The sequence below is a fragment of the Equus asinus genome, chromosome 15, assembly GCF_041296235.1.
Source record: "Equus asinus isolate D_3611 breed Donkey chromosome 15, EquAss-T2T_v2, whole genome shotgun sequence".
NCBI classification, from domain to species: Eukaryota; Metazoa; Chordata; class Mammalia; order Perissodactyla; family Equidae; genus Equus; species Equus asinus.
In genome coordinates, this window is record NC_091804.1 from 40,694,507 (window position 1) to 40,711,279 (window position 16,773).

A 16,773-nucleotide genomic window follows, 5' to 3' on the forward strand; every position below is an offset into this window, starting at 1 on the left:
GAGAGGACATCGAGACAGGGTGCGAAACGCAATTTGCTGCATAAGCTCAAATTAAAATGAGTCTTCCAAAAAACTGAAATGAGTCTTCATCATTGTAAACCAAAACCTCTCCTCAGTTTGTCATCTGTAAAGTAGGGCTGCCTGGAGGATTAAATGGGATGATCCCCATAAAACTCTCAGACTAGCGCTCAGCACCTAATAAGTACCGAATCAGGGTATTATAATAGCAACTATTATAATCCTCATCAAATTAATGTAGCACAATCCCCATGACAAGAAATAACAACCAACCAACCATTCTAAGTACCACCTGGAAATGTGACTACTCTAAACTCCTTAAGCAAAAAGAAACGTCTGGAGACGATGCCCCCCACCACCACGCCCACCAGCACACAGTGCTTTTAGGTCACTCCTGAGGGGCAGGGTTGTTCTGCTCTGGTCCACATGACTTTGCAACATGCTTATTGTGAGCTCTGGAGACTGGACTGTCCAAAGAAAGCTGCTAAAGAACTCATCATCCCTTTAAAATAAAGGTTGGTGAATAACACCGAGATACCACACCTGCCAAAACAGCCATGAAGGAAGTGCTTTCTGTATGAGATCGCCACGGCTGCTACGATAAAATGCCACAGACCGGGGGGCTTAAACACAGACACTTATTTTCCCACAGTTCTGCAGGCTGGGAGCCCACGCCCAAGGTGTCGGCAGGGTTGGCTCTTCCTGAGACCTCTCCCCGGGGTCAGGTGGTCCCCTCTCACGCTGTCCCCACATGGCCTCTCAGCCTGGAGTCTCTGCGGGTCCCAGCCGCCTCTTCTCATAAGGACACCAGTCAGACTGGACCAGGGCCCACCCTGAGGGCCTCATTTAACTCAATCCCCTCTCCAAACACAATCCTGTTAGAGCTTCAACACGTGAACGTGGGGAGGGGTGGACATCAGCCTGTAACACCTCCCAGCGCCCCCTCCCCCAGAGCAAGGCTTCCTAGTGACTCAGTCAGAAAGCTGAACTCACAGTTAAGAATGTAGTCAAACAGGAATTTCTCACCCAAGAGGTTTTTCTTCTTTTTTTTTTTACAGACATAATGAGTCATCTTAAAAGGACAACAAGGGCTGTGCCCACTCACAGTGCATATTCATTCCACTAGTCCAGTGGTTCCTAACAGGAGCAATTTTGCCCACTTCTCCCTCCCCACAGGGGACACTTGGCAATGTCTAGAGACACTTCTGGTTGTCACCACTCCTGGCATCTAGTGGGGGTGGCCAGGGATGCTGCCTCACATCCACAGTGCAGAGGACAGCCCCACAACAGTGACTTAGTGAACCCCAAATGCCAACAGCGCCAAGGCTGAGAACCGCCGAGTGGACCCCAGCCAAGCCTGACGTCGCCTGTGTCACGGCAGATGGTCCTGCGGAGGGGGATCCTGCCAGGCCCTGTTCTACGGAGCGGGCACTGCTCACACCTCAGGCTGCTTCCTCCTCCCAGGGGGCAGCCAAGTCGCTCTTGGCTGGCATTCGGCAAATGCCACAGGGACCTCCGTGGGAAGGGGTGGGAGCATCCACCTGCCTGTCCGCGTCCCACAAGCAGCCCGTCTTCCCACCGTCCTCCCCCACAACCCCCTCAACTGTGCAGACAACGATAAAAGCAACATTAAAAGCCCCAATCAGGTGGTGAGCACGACGCAGTCTATACAGAAACAGATAAACAATAATGTACACCTGAAATTACACCATGCTATAAACCATTATGACCTCAACAAAGTAACTGGAAAAAAAAATCCCCCATCAACCTGCTAATCTAACCACTGTTTAAAAATCATGTTTTTCATGGATAACTTGACAAAATAAAAATTGTTTTTAATCTATCAGCACAACCGGATTATCCTTTTTTTTTCCCCCTTGTAGCAATAAGACTGTATTTTCCGACTGCCAGCACCATTTCATCGTAGGCCATCGCTTCCTAAATGTCACACAGGACTCGGGGCCCAGCTACAAAGCTTGTGACCCATTACCGACTCCACGCCTTTAAGTTGATTCTTTCACTTAAATGTATTCTAAAAGGAAACTTCTTGTCACTATGGCAGAGAGTAAGTATCACCTGCATAAACAGAGAACCCATAAACATAACTGCTAACCTTTCAATGTCTGCCTGGGAGCGAGCTAAAGCGATTTCTGGCGACACTTCCCACAGGCCAGCCTCCGAATACCCGTCCCAATCTTTCAGAGCCACACAAAGAAAACAGACGCTCGCTTAAGAAATCAGCGCCATTCTAACTCTCTAGGAAGAAGTCGCTGATAGAAACATTACAACTAGTCTTTTTCTTTCTAAATTAAAACCAGTGTCCCCTCGCTGCCCTGAGTGAAGCTGGAGGTACTTCATGTCCGTTCCCAAAGGTGGCCATAAAATACGGCCGGCCCTAATTAATTACTTTTATTATCTGCAGCTCAGTAAAGATATGAAAAGGATGTTCTGTTCTGAGACGTAACAGTGAAAAGTCCAAAGATGGATCGATTGTTCAATGCCTTGCTTCCTCCGTCCGATTTGTGGCATGTGTGGCTGGCCGAGGACAAATGGCCGCCCTCTTTCCTTGGGGACCGGCACACAGGGTCCCTTCCCTGGCCTTCCTCAGGGAAGCCCCGGCAAGCACGGCTTCTGTACCCACACTCCACCCTTCGGAGTCCCTACCTGGGCTTGTAAGTGCACATCCCCTCGTGTCACTGCCTGTCACTGGCGCAGGCTGGGAGCACCTGGCCTGGTCTGGGTCAGCGCAGGGCCGGGCTCCCAGCAGGGAGCCGTAACAGGAAGTGGACGGCAGCAGTGCAGCGGGGCTGGCCGCAGAGCTCGCAGCGCACTTCCCGATGGGCGGCTGCCAAGCTTTGTTCTGACTGTTCTCATCCAAGCGAGCAAAGAGCTGTTTCTGGGACTCTCTGCTCCGCCACGGAGAAGGGCAGGGCTGGGGTCTCTGGATTTCACCAACCAGCACAATCCGCCCCCTCCTCCCCCTAAACACACCCCTACACACTGTACACCAAATACCACCTGCATTGTGTCAACGGAAAGACACTGAAAACACACAGACCCCGACGGACAGTCGAACCTCATGATCCGTGATTTCAGTATCTGCGAATTCACCTGCGATCTAAAGTTTGTAACCTCAAAATCAATACCCCCAGCACTCTCACGGTCATTCATGGACATGCTCAGAGCGGCAAAAAGTCCGAGGCACCCACAGCCCTTCCCAGCCGAGGAGGACGCGGTGGACGCCCTGCCGTCTCGCTTCAGTTCTCACACTGTACACAAGCATCCTTTTCATGGTCTATTTGGTGCCACGTTTTTCTCATTTTCGTGTTTTGTTAGCAATTCCATTGTTTAAAATGGCCCCCAGCACAGTGCTCACATGCTGTCTACTGTCCGCAAGAGCAAGGCTGTGAGGTGCCTTATAAAGAAAATACATGTCAGATAAGCTTTCGGGCAGGAGCTGTAGGGCTGTGTGACCAGGAGTTCAATGTTAATGAATCGACCATATATACCTTAAATAAGGTGTCTTCCAACAGAAATATACCTAAAACCAGCTTCTGCACTATCAGGTGACAAAAATGTGACCCGCAGAGTCACGGGAAGCTGACACTGCATCTGCCCGAGGAGCGACGACGGTTCAGTGCTGGCGGGGACGTGACAGAACATAACTACTGCGACTGGGAACCCACTGTGCTATGTCCTGTCTCCAACACGTCCACAGAGAAAGGGCATGTTAACAGCACAAATTAGAAACGGCAGCTGCAATAAAAAGTTCTCCGACCTTTCAACTGAATAAACGTATCTGTAGGAAGCACTCCCCAACGTTGGCATTGTTTTTCCTGGTTCACGTAAACGGTGAAATCCACATCATTGATGGACCTGCGTCCCTGCAGGGCACGGAGGGGCCTGCCAACCCACTGCAGCCCTGTCTCTGCAGACAGGGTGACCCGAAGGCTGAGGGGGCTCTGCAGATCTCAGTCCTCTGTGGCCATTTTCTGGCCAGTTCTTACTCAACTAGACCCTCTACGAATTTCTAGAAAGAGGAGGTGTTACCCAGTACAAGAGCCCACCTGCGGCTCGGCCCTGTGCTCTGGACCGTGAGAAGAACAACTTCTGGGATCCTCCGAGGGCACACATGCTGCTCAGCATGCCTTATGCCCGACCCCACAGGTGCTCTTCCTATGTCCCCATTTTACAGAAGCGGAAACCGAGGCATAGAAGCGAAAAGATAGTGGCCGGAGTTGTACAAGCAGGAAAACTGGTACACTAACCCAAGCCTGTGTGACTCGGGAATCCAAACTCTTAAGCACAGAGCAACAAAGCCAGCTTTCCGCCCTGGCTATTTAAAATTGCAGTCTACGACATTCTTATGTTTATTCTTACAGCAGTTTTCAAAATGCAATACACCTTAAACAACGGCCACTCCAAATTCTCTATCCTGCAGTCACTTGCCAAAAAAATAACTTATTGTCACTGGAGGGAAAAACAAACAAATGGAGACAAACCGCACCAAGGGGCCAAGCTGGTCAAACACCATCCAGCTCCCAGCCCCCCCCCACTCCGAGAAGCCCTCCCCAGCCCGGGTCTGGAGTCGGACTCACCGGAGTTCTAATTCGTTTCTGCCACTCATTCTTGGCCTCTCTTAATTAACCCTTCTGAGCCTCAGCTTCCTTATCAAGAAGACAAGGATAAAAATTACCAACATGAAAGGGCTGTGGAGTAGCAGGAGGGAGAAAACACCAGTTCAGAGACCAAACACTGCAGATCCAAGATAAATATTAGTCCTCCTCCTCAGTGGTCAGGGAGCGAGGCAACAGGTCAATTTAGGGGCCAACCCTGTGGCACAGTGGTTAAGTCTGCACGCTCTGCTTCAGCAGCCCAGGGTTCACAGGTTCAGATCCCGGGCATGGACCTACACACTGCTCATCAGGCCATGCTGTAGCAGCATCCCTCTACAAAATAGAGGAAGGTGGGCACGGTTGTTAGCTCAGGGACAATCTTCCTCAGCAAAAAGAGGAAGATCGGCAACAGACGTTAGTTCAGGGACAATCTTCCTCAGCAAAAAAAAAAAAAGGTGGTCAATTTAAATTCTGCACCCTGAAGCCTGAGCCTTGAGATGCTGGGTTCCTTCTAGAGGTTCCAGGGGAGAATCTGTTTCCTGGCCTTTTCCAGGTTCCAGACACTGCCTGCATGCCTCTATCTGTGGCCCCTTCTCCATCTTCAAGCATCTTCCAGTCTCTCTCTAGCTCTGAGACTTACGCCTCTGCTCCCTCTCTCATGGATGCTTGTGATTACACTGGGCCACCTGGATAATCCAGGACAGTCTCCCCACCTCCAAGTCACTAACTTAATCACATCTGCAAAGTCTCCTTTGCCAAGTAAGGTGACACATTCACAGGTCCAGAGATTAGAATGTGGACATCTTTGGGGATCATTATTCTGCCCACCACACCTTACATGCTGTAACCTCTGGAATGATCCAGATTTCATATTATTTGATTCTTTTCCATTAGATGTTTGACTTCTTGCCTCCTCATTAGTATAGCTTATAAGACTTTTCATATATTTATTAACCCATCAAAAGAAGTCTTCACTAGAATATGTGTCTTGTATTTAAAGATGAAAATTAAGTCATCTCAGAAGCCCAAATACCACCTAAGCTGATGCCCCTCAGCAGAGGGAAAGAGACAAAGGCAGAGAGAGGGGACCCAGGATGTCTTCTCTTTGCCTGTGGCTCCCATCTCCTGACACTCACACCTCAAATTCCTCAGGCAGCCCCGCTCTCGAATCATGCGGTTAAGACATAAGACTTGATTCCACGGACCAGTGAAGATCTCTGAGCCAGGGAGCCACAGAAGCAAAAGCTTAGTAAGCAGTCACTTGAGAATGTCCCACAGACCTCTGCCTGGACCATCCAGAAAAGGTTATCGTCTCCTCGTCCCCAGGGCAGAGGCTTCCTCTCCTTCTTTTATAAACTGGGTCAGCTTCAGGCATTTTTTCTCCCAGCAAGGATTTACTGGGCACCTACTCTGTGCCAGGCTCTGTGTGATGGTGATTAAGTTGTCACCAGCCAGGGCACCATGGTGTTCCCAGCTAAACGATCACACAAGCACGTCAAAATGCAACTGTGCAAGAAAGAAGAGGAGCAGGTGCTCTGAGAGGCTCCAAGAGTGGAATCTGATCCCTAGTCAGGAACACCAGGGAAGGACTCCCTGAGGACATCAGACCCCAGTAAGGCTTAATGGAAGAATGAGCTTTGACTAAATGAAGAGGGAAGAGACGGACGTTCCAGGCAGAGAACAGCATGTGCAAAGGTCCTGCACGTCAAGAGGGAGCCCAGGAGAAGACAGTGAGTGCAAGCTGTGTGGCTGGACAAGGAAGGGGCCAGAGTGTGTTAAGACGAGAATGGCAGGAGGCGGGAGCCACAGCAGTGCTGTCCAACAGCAGCCACTGGCCACATTATCAGGCACTAAAACGTGGCTACTGCCACTAAGGGAGTGAATGTTTAATTTTACTTAATTATTTTAAATCTGAATTTAAATAGCCATGTGAGGCTAGTAACTACCACTCTGGACAGCACCGGGACAGAGCACTGCAGGGCCTCACAGAGATGGCTCGCTAGAGGTCTCTGAGCAGAACATTTCAATGATTAGAACATTCGGTCACGTCTGTGCTGGCTGCAAGGTGGAGCCCTCACTGGATGGTCAACAGCATGGACGCAGGGAGACAAGTGATGACAACCATGATGACGACTGCGGTGGAGGCAATGCTAAAGAAGCGGAGAGATTCCAGAGTGACTCACGGGGCAAACGGGGGAGGTTGGTAAAGGGTTAGCAAGGGAAGATGCGGGCAAAGGCAGCATCCAGAACAATGCCTGGGTTTCAACATTCAGCCACTGAACAGATGCCACACCCATTCTCTGAACTTGGGGACGCCGGAGGAAGGATGTCCAGACTTGCGGTGGGAGCAAGATCAAGAGTCAGGAGTCAGAAGGAGGACACAAGAACTCGGCTCCCTGAGTAACATGGCCATTAAGCCACGGGTATGGGTGAGCTGAACTCAGACTTCCAAGGGGAAGGAGGTACAGGACCAAATCTTGATGGTCAGATGGACAACGATGAGGCAGGAGAGCTCGCAACACCGCCGTGGAAGGCACAGCAAAGTCCGACAAACTGTCGCAAAAACCCAAGGCGGACAAGAGAAATGAAAACATATGTCCAAAAAAGTCCTGAATCTTCTTGGCAGTGTTATTTATAATAGCCAAAACAACTGGAAACATTCCAAATGTCTGTTTTGATGAATAGATAAAATGTGGTCTATCCATACAATGCAATTCTATTAAGCAACGAAAAGGAACTTCAAAACCATCATGCTCAGTGAAAAAAGGCACACACAAACACAACATATTGTATGACTCCATTGATATGAAATTTCCAGAAAGGGAAAACCTGTGGAAACGAAAAGCACATCAGTGGTTGCCTGGGATTAACCGCAAAAGGGCAAAAGGGAAATTTTGGGGGTAATGGAAATGTTTGGAAGCTGAATTGTGGTGATGGTTGCCCAAACTCTACAAATTTACTTTTTAAAAAGTCAATCAGGGCCAGCCTGGTGGCACAGTGGTTAAGTGCACACGTTCCGCTTCTGGGCGGCCGGGGGTTCGCCGGTTCGGATCCAAGGTGCGGACATGGCACCACCTGGCAAGCCATGCTGTGGCAGGCATCCCACATATAAAGTAGAGGAAGATGGGCATGGATGTTAGCTCAGGGCCAGTCTTCCTCAGCAAAAAGAGGAGGATTGCAGGCAGATGTTAGCTCAGGGCTAATCTTCCTCAAAAAAAATAAATAATTAATTAATTAAATAATTTAAAAAAAAACGAGGTGGAGTATGTACCTAAATACTCAGCTCTTTCTCAACTCAGTTCATATCCAAAACTTCCTAGTCCAAACACATCAGAAAGCAAAGCATCCTTGTCTATTATGGCCACAAAACTCAGAATTATTATTAAGAGAAGGTGAAGTCTCAGTCCAGCCAGAGCCACAGCTCCCAGCCTTTCTACGGTATCACACCGGGGCCTCTACATACGCCGATGGACTAATTTATGTACTTAATTATTTTCCTGGATTTGATCAGGAGACAGTAATGAAGTTTTTAATATTTTTAAACTTCCCACCATCAAAGGCCCCCTCCTCTCAAAGGAGCATTGTGGAGACCCCCCAATAGCAAACGTCATGCAAAGACCTAATTGTCACTATTAGCTCCAGTAAATACCTAAGGTGGACTGAGCGCTCAGTGTTCTAAACTTCACATGGATTAAGTCTCCAAACAATTCTATGAGGGATATATGATCAGTGTTATTCCCATTTTAAAGATGAAAAACTGAGACCCAGAGATGTGAAGTTATTTTCCCCAGATCACACAGCTAGTAAGTGGTGGAGCCTGGGCTTCAACCCAGCTCCTTAACTCCCGAACCCACACTCCTAACAGCCAACCTCTGCTGTTCACCAAGAAGGGAGCCCCGTTCAGCCAGAGGCAAAGCACACGACATCAGAAAATGGTTTCCAGCAACATGGGGGAAATGCCTGTTTCCTAACAATCCACTGCAATAGTTTTCTCAACATGGGATGTAGTAACTTTCTCAAGAGAGAAGAGAGCGATGGGGCTAACGGGATTCCTCCAGCAGACAGGTCGCCTGTCTCAGCACCATATGCTGAGTGACCCCAGTGTTAATTACACTCTGTCTTCTGGGACTCAAGGCACCTATGTTTTTGGTTGCTTAACCACAAAACCCCCCAAGCATCTTACAGCTTTGAGCCCTTAGGTGAAATGAGTAGACCGGGTTCAAATCCACCCCCTCACACTGACTGTCTCGATGAATCCTCGAACAAACTATTTAACACCACTGAATCTTAGCTTCTTGTCTGTAAAATGGGAAAATTACTCCCAAAACTCACACAGTCGTTATGAAGGTTAAAACGGGGCCATTTATCTCAAGCACCCAGCAGAGAGCCAGACCCAACACAGGCTCGTTTCTTCTTCCTGTAACTCACTCCATCCCCGTTCCATTTCAAGAAATCTCTCCATCTCTCCGTGCTTCCAAAAGTGTTTCCATACACAAGATTCCCACCTTGACGTGGCTCCTCCTAAAAATTAAACTAAATACAAGAACACAGACGGAAATGCCTGGCACTCCAGATATGTGATTTGAATCTGAGTCCAGTAAATAAGTTAGTTACAAAGTGGCAAATTCTAAGAGGGCTATGATCCTCCATTCCACCACCAAACAGACATTTTTTTAAATTGTCTGCACCACTCCCTCTGGACCCCCCATATTAACCGTGCATACTTCTATCATGGTAATTAGCACTTTTAAACAATTATTAGCAATTTTCTCTCATGCACTGAATCAGAGCTTCTCAACTATGACTGCACATTAAAATCAACTGGGAAGCTTCGAAAAAATAAAATAGATACCCAGGTCCCAACCCCAGATTCTTATTTCAAAGGTCTAAAATGAGGTACGGATGTCGTGTAGAAGCTCCCCAGGCGATGCCAATGCACCACCAAGGCCAGGACGCCACACCTGCGCGCAGAGCTTCTGTGAGGCATCTTTGCATTCCCATTGCCCGGCACAGCCTCGGCATGCACTGGGGATCTCCTGATGGTTTATGGCACGCATTAATAATTAGAGTACTTTGGAGTCCACTGACTCCATTAATTCATTACAGTATTTACGGAGGGTGTATATTACAGGCAAGCACTATTCCAGGCACAGGGTGCAGAACTTGTCATTCTCCAGCCTTGAGCAATCAGGATTAAAAACACACAACAACACTGAAGGAAGGCGTGGAGGACTGTGTGTCTTGGGGTCAGAGATCCTGAGTCCAGTCTCCATTTTGCAGCATCTCGCCAGCAGTCCTCAACCTCGCTGAGCTGGTTTCCTCCTCTGTTATTACATCAGTGGGGCCTCCTCACCGGAAGATTCAAGGAAGACAGGGACAAAGACCCCACAAAATGGCAGCTGGCATCCTTCCTTCTTTTTGAATTCCACGGACACCTGATGAAGCCACCCCAGGGACTGACCTTCCCCACCCCCTGCACCAAGCACCTGACGCCGCAATAAGCTGCGGCCACAGGGAAGTGCCCAGAGGGGACAGGACACTAAAGGGTAGGGCGGGTCCGAGGACGCAGCCCCGCCCAGCTGCGTGCTCAGCCTTCAGGAGACTCCAGCCTCACCGGGGCAGCCTAGGAAAATGCACATCTCTAGGTCCCACCTGCCAAGAACGTTGATTGGCGGGTCTGGGCGGGGCCAGGGAATCTGCATTTTAACCAGCTCCCCTCAACCTTGACCCCCAGATAAGTCTGTTGCGGGCGATGCGACAGCCCCTCAAAACCTCAACAGGTCACTGTCATCCTCCGAACAGGAAGAGGGCAGGGTGCAAAACAGCAGCTTGTCCTCTCTCCAAGAGAGGGAAAACCCACGCCTAGGCTGCCCTGGGGTCTGCCGCTGCGGGAAGGGCACAGCAGGTGGCAACCTCCGCCCCTGTCAGGGGCCTCCTACCCTCAGATTGTAGGGGCGGGAGAGGTTACCCATCGACCGGTAGGGGCCCCTCCCACCCTCCTGCGGCTGCCGCTTCGGGCCCACCCAGGCCCTGGGGGGGAAGCGGCCGACCAGGGGCCGGGGCCCGGCGGCGCTGCTGGGGACCCCGCGGCGGGTCTGCGGAGGAGGCCGTGCCTCCCCCACCAAAAAGCTGAGCATATCCGGGCTCCCGAGGACTGTCCCACGCGCAGATTGTGATTCTGACCAAATCGTAATCACAACGACAAGCAGTCAGCAGGAAACAATAAAACGGTGAAAAGGCAGGGCCGATTCCGATTCCGCGCGCGTGTAAACAGCGCCGAGGCGGGCCCGGCTTCTCGGGGTTTCTAAAGGGAGGTGGGCAGGGGTGCGAGACAGCCCAAAAGGGACGCGAGCGCGCGGGGGGCCCGGCCCGGGGCCGGCGCTGGAGGAACCCGCCCCCCACCCGCCTCCCCGGCCCGGCCGCGGGCTCATGGCGCCGGGCGCGGCGCGCGGCCAACCTGTCAGGCCCGGCCAGGCCGCCCGAGCGCGGACAAAGGAGGCCGGCCGGCCCGCTCACCCGGCGCGGGGCCTGCTGTCCATCCGCTTCTTCTGGCGCACCGGCTGCAGCGGGATGTTGTCCGTCATGTCGCCCGCGCCGCCCGCCTTGGCCGCCGCGCCCCCCGCGCCGCCTGGGCCGCCGCCCGGTCCGGCCTCCGCGCCGCCGCCCGCCGTCGCCGCGCCGCCCCGGGGGAGGAGGCGGCGGCAGCGGGCGGGCCGGGCCCGCAGCGAGGGGGCGAGCTCGCGAGCGCCGGGCCACGCGCGGAGCCGCCCGCGCGGCCCGACCGACGGACACGGGCGCACCATGGGCCCGGGCTCCGCGCTGCGCCCGCCTGCCACGGGGGGCGGCCGGCCCTGTCCGCGCCGCCGCCGCCGCCGCAGTGTCCCCGCCCCCGGCCCGCGCCGCGCGCCCCCCACGCGCGCCCACCCGGCCACGCGCCCCCCGCCCACGGCCCGCCGTGCGCGCGCGCGCCCGGCCGCCGCCCCCCGCCACCGTCCGACAGCCGCCAGCACACAGGCACAGCCGGCCGGGCGCGCCCCATCACGCTACATCCATTCTCTTACATGCACGCCCTTGGACAAACATGCATATTCACACGCAAGCCTGACACAGATACTCTTTCTCACCCGTTCCCTCCTCGCCCACTTACCATCACAATCACACATCTGCAGGCACACGGCTGCCATGCCCACTCCCCAAAAACTGCCATTCACAAAGTCACACACGCACCCTGCCACGCTTACTCTGCATCATCTGCCATTCACAGTCACACATCTACACCGTTAGTCACCCTCAGCTACCCACCCTGGATTCAGGCCTCACACATGTGTGCCCCCCGGGGAATCACAGTGGCAGAGGGACACATGCCCTACCTCACTCTGCTCTCCAGGCTCCCTCACCCACCATCCTTCACCATCACCCACCCTCACTCTCCCACCGGGATCTCTGGGATTCACAATCACACACACACACCTGCTCACCCTCATTCTCACACTCACTCCCTCAAGTATCTCTGGGGCTTACACATGTGCCCTCTCAGTCACTCTGACACATTCAGCCACACCGATTCACAATCACACACACACCAACTCCTTCACCCAGCCCCACATCCACACTCACTCACACTCTCCCACAGTGTCTAGGATCCACTAACATTCTGAGGGCCTGATAAAATTTTGAGAACAGAAAGAAAACAAGAAGTGGTGAAGGAAAGAAGGGAGGGAAGTTTAAAATCCTGATGTAATTAAAGAACCTCAAAATGTAACTTACAAGTAATTGCACCTAATATATTTCATATGGGGTCCGGGTGCCTTTTAATCCACTTGCTGTGAGTAAGAGTGGAGCCACCGAGTATCTGTGTCTGGGGGCCCTGGGAGAAGGAAGGTTGATCCCAAACCACGGAGTGTGACTTATCTCATGTCCCGACGATGTCCTCAAGAAAAGAAGCGTGTCGTTAGACGCTGCCTCATTGCACCTTTGGAGGGAAAATAGCATTCTTTGGCTAACAGACCTGGTCTGCTCTGCGTTCTTTCTCTCCCACACCTAGGACAGTGCTCAGCACACAGCATGGCACACAGTCAACCCTCAGGAAGTGCTTGTTGAGTGGAGAAGTGTAAACACACTCACCCACCAATTATGGCATCAGAGAAGGCCCCACCCTCGCCCACCTGCTCCCCGCAGATCCCCCCCGCCAACTCCACCCACCTCAGATCAGCTGCAAACCCCAGCCCCTCTCTCCGCTCCAGGTCACACAGGGTAACAGAAAGAGACTGTGACCCTTTAATCCAGGGACCCACACACACCTAGGGTTCAATAAACGTGAGCATCAAAACGTACACGGAATTCCACGTTTAATCCTCCCAACAGGCCTGCAGCTGTAAATGACAAACCCATCTTACAGGTGAGGAAAGAACTCAGAGTGGCCTGCCCAAAGCCACATGGTTAGGAGGGGACCAGGCTGGGCCCCAGGGCCTGGTCTGTCAGGCTCCAGCGGGCAGGAAAAATGGCCTCCTGTGATCAATGGAATCAGTATGGCGCACTTCCGGGCCCCTCCTTACCCTGACCCAGATGTCGTCTGGCTCCCTCTGTCCCCGTGGAGCCCACCTGTGGCCACCTCATCAGACTGTGCCCCCACGTTCTAAAATAGAGTGTAACAATAGAGGCTCCCTGGTCTGAGCTCCCCTATCACATCCACCACCTTCCAACTGTAGAGCCAGACAACTCACAAACTGCTGGGCCTCAGTTTCCTCATCTGTAAAATGGGGATAGTACTGGCCTCATAGGATAGTTGGAAGGATCAAATGAGTTTAACATATACATAAAGCAATTAGAAAAGTGCCTACACAGAGGAAGCGTTCTGTGAGGGTCATTATTATAGGGTTGCTGGAAGAATTCAGGGCAGTATACTCCTGCACCACATCACAATGGACTGCACAGACGGCACAGGGCATACACAACAGTGGTCTCATAAGATGAGTACCACACAGCCTGGGTATGTAGTAGGCTATACCTTCTCGGTTGGTGTAAATGAACTCAATGATGTTCCCACAACCACAACGGCAAAGTCACCTAACGATGCCTTTCTCAGGACGTACGTTGTCATTGAGCGGCGCACGGCTGTAATGGGGCATGTAAAGTGCATAGCACCCTTAGTATCCAGCATGCCCCGTGGCAAATACCCATCAAAGGGCAGCTGTTACGGTTCCTCCTCCTGTGAGCATTATGAGTTTTCCCTAATGAAAGGAAGAACGCCATAGTGTTATCGAATGGTTGTCTCTGGACAAAAGGATTCTAGGTAAATTTTTAAAATATAACAATTAAATTTTTTAGTGGTTTTTCATTTATAGAAAACTTGAGCCGATAGTACAGAGAGCTCCATATACCCACCCATGTCCGCCCCACCCCGTGTCCATGTCCACTCCCCACCCCAACCTCAGCCCAGTTTCCCTTATTATTAACATAGCACGTTAGTAGGGTACATCTGAGTGGACCTTAGAATTTTCCTTCTTTTTCTTTTGTCTGTAGTATCAACTTTTTCTCTAGTGAACACGCATCACTTTGACAATAATGTTTTTCTTTCAAGAAATAAAGACCAAAGAGCCCCCACTTAACCTCAGAAAGTGATAACATTTTCAAAGGAAAAGAGAGGGGCGGCTTTTATTGCCTTTGTGTTCTCCACATTTTCTTCAGTGCACTTTTATAATCACTGCAGAAGGCACTTTTTTTTATTTGAGCAAGATTAGCCCTGAGCTAACATCTGCTGCCAATCCTCCTCTTTTTGCTGAGGAAGACTGGCCCTGAGCTATCATCTGTGCCCATCTTCCTCTACTTTATATGTGGGACGCCTGCCACAGCATGGCTTGCCAAGTGGTGTTATGTCTGCACCTGGGATCCGAACCGGTGAACCTCGGGCCACCGAAGCAGAACATGTGACCTTAACCGCTGTGCCACCAAGCCAGCCCCAGAAGGCACTTTTTGAAAGACTCCCTTCTAGCGGGGCAATCCCTCAGGAAGGGAGGCACATAAAGGCTTTTCCCTCATCTTGAGAGAGATCCAGATGCTTGCCCGAGATAGGAGCGAGGCCCGTGGGGCCTGCAGGAGCAGCGCCAAGGGCCAGGAGAGGAGCAGAGCCGGGCAGTGACGGGATGAGGGGGTAATGCTGGGTCCCACTCAAGGGGCACAGCATCCCTCTTCCTGGTCCAGCCCTGCCTTCTCCCTGTGGTCCCAGGAATGGTCACTTCAAGGTTCTGCTTTCTAAGGAGCAGCCCCTTTCAGTGGCACTTGACAACCCTCTCGGTCCCACAGGCCCTGGGTGCAGTAAGCTACTGACCCCTGGATGTGTGGAGCAGAAAGGCCTTTGCAGATAAGCCAAACTGGTCCAGTCTCTGCTTTCCAGAAATCAGAGACCTGGAGACCCACAGAGGTCATCCAACCTCGCCGACAGATGGTAGGCCCAGGCCATAATCCATCTTGAGACCCTCAGTACGGCCCGTCATGAAGCCTGATTTTCATAGATCTCCAAGTTGACAGCTGCTGTTTATAGAGAGTTGGAGGTAAGTGGACAAGAAGTCAAGGGCACTAGCAGGGATGAAATGGAGGCAGGAAAAATGGTAACTCAGAGTTAATAAAAATATTTTAGATAAACTCAGGCTGGGGAGAGAAGAAATGAAGTTCTTTTGGTGCCTAAAATCTTCTCTCCGAATAAATTCTCTCTGTAGAGGAGTTTCTCAACCTTGGCACTACTGACATCTGGACTGAATATTTCTTTCTTTCTTTTCTTTTTTTTGCTGAGGAAGATTCGCCTTAAGCTAATATCTGTTGTCAGTTTCCTCTATTTTGCATGTGGGTCGCTGCCACAGCATTGGTCCAGGCCCAGGATCCAAAACCATGAACCTGGGCCGCTAAAGCGGAGCCCACTGAACTTAACCACTATGTCACGGGGCTGACCCTTGACTATTTCTTTATTGTGGGGGCTGTCCTGTGCATTGTGGGATGTTTAGCAGCATCCCTGCTCTCTATCCTCACATGCCAGTACCAGCTCCCTCCTCTGCTCTCCTGAGTTGTGACAGACACAGAAATCTTCAGACATTGTGAAATGTCCCCTGGAGGGCAAAATTGTCCCAGGTTGAGACCCACTGGGCTAGAATGTGATGTGAAATAATTTTTAAGCCTCTAGTAAGACTCTGTCTCTAACACTAATCCCGTCCTCCCTACCTCTCTTCTTTTTGGAAAGAAAGAAGTCCTTAAGAGCTTTCCACAAGCAACCACATCTAGCTAGGATTTGACCATATTGTTCTGTTTGTGTGGTACTCTGTTTTTACCTCCAAAATGACACTAGAGAGTTTAGGGGAAATTCCACAGAACACTGAATCTTTCATTTAATTAATCTTCACTGATAATCTATAATGTTCCAGGCACTGGGGACACAGTTAACAAGACAGACACAATCTCTGCTTCCTAGCGTCCAGAACTCTGCTGGTTCCAGAGAAGGTCCTTGCTCTGCAAGGGGCAAGAAAGATGGTGGATGACCAGCCTAGCACCCTCTTCCAGGTTACCTGTGCCTTTCATTGTCTTTGAGCTATTTTACAACTCATAAGATGTAGAAAACTGAGAATAATACCGATGGTTCTTGTCTATAGAAATGCAAATGAATTTTGTCCAAAGGAATGCAATTGATTATTGCCCTGCGGATATTGACCATGTTTTGAGGCTGTTTGTAAATTCACTTCAACATTCCTGACTGCCTGCAATTTTGGAGTTCTTCCAATTCTTTGAATCAGTTGTAAATCTGTTAATAAAATTTTGGACACATGTTCATTTTATATTTCTAAGAGTCATGATTTTCTCTTTTTGGAGTATTCCATTTTAACAGGGTAGACAGAAAATAAACAAGGAAACATTCCACAGAGTGCAGAATGCCACGTGGTGAAGCCAACAGGGTGATGGGAAAGAGATTGTGGTGCTGTTCTCGGTCGTCCTTGCCTGATAAAAATGAAAAGTTGGCAACCCTAAGCATTTCCCTCCTACTTCTCCCCTATTTTTCACAGTGAAAACAATTTCACTGGCCTGTGGAATCCCAAAGATTAGCAATCTTAAATTCCATAAGAGTTTCTTCTTCTCCCCTCTCTGTGGTCTCCGCCAT

At 50.8% G+C, this 16,773-nt stretch overlaps 1 protein-coding gene across 2 annotated transcripts in view; it reads right to left on the minus strand.

Annotated features, from left to right (window-relative positions):
* The window catches only part of ATP9A (ATPase phospholipid transporting 9A (putative)), a 126,152-nt gene extending 114,699 nt beyond the window's left edge, over positions 1 to 11,453 (minus strand). Inside the window, exon 1 of one of the 2 annotated variants that reach the window (XM_044748742.2) lies at positions 11,151 to 11,453. In XM_044748742.2, the coding sequence (XP_044604677.2) occupies positions 11,151 to 11,437 (287 nt within the window). In that variant the 5' untranslated portion in view covers positions 11,438 to 11,453. Of the gene's footprint in view, positions 1 to 2,682; positions 2,828 to 11,150 lie in introns of those variants that run through there. The other variant, XM_014832372.3, reaches the window with a different exon arrangement.
* Positions 11,454 to 16,773: the final 5,320 nt, after the last annotated feature.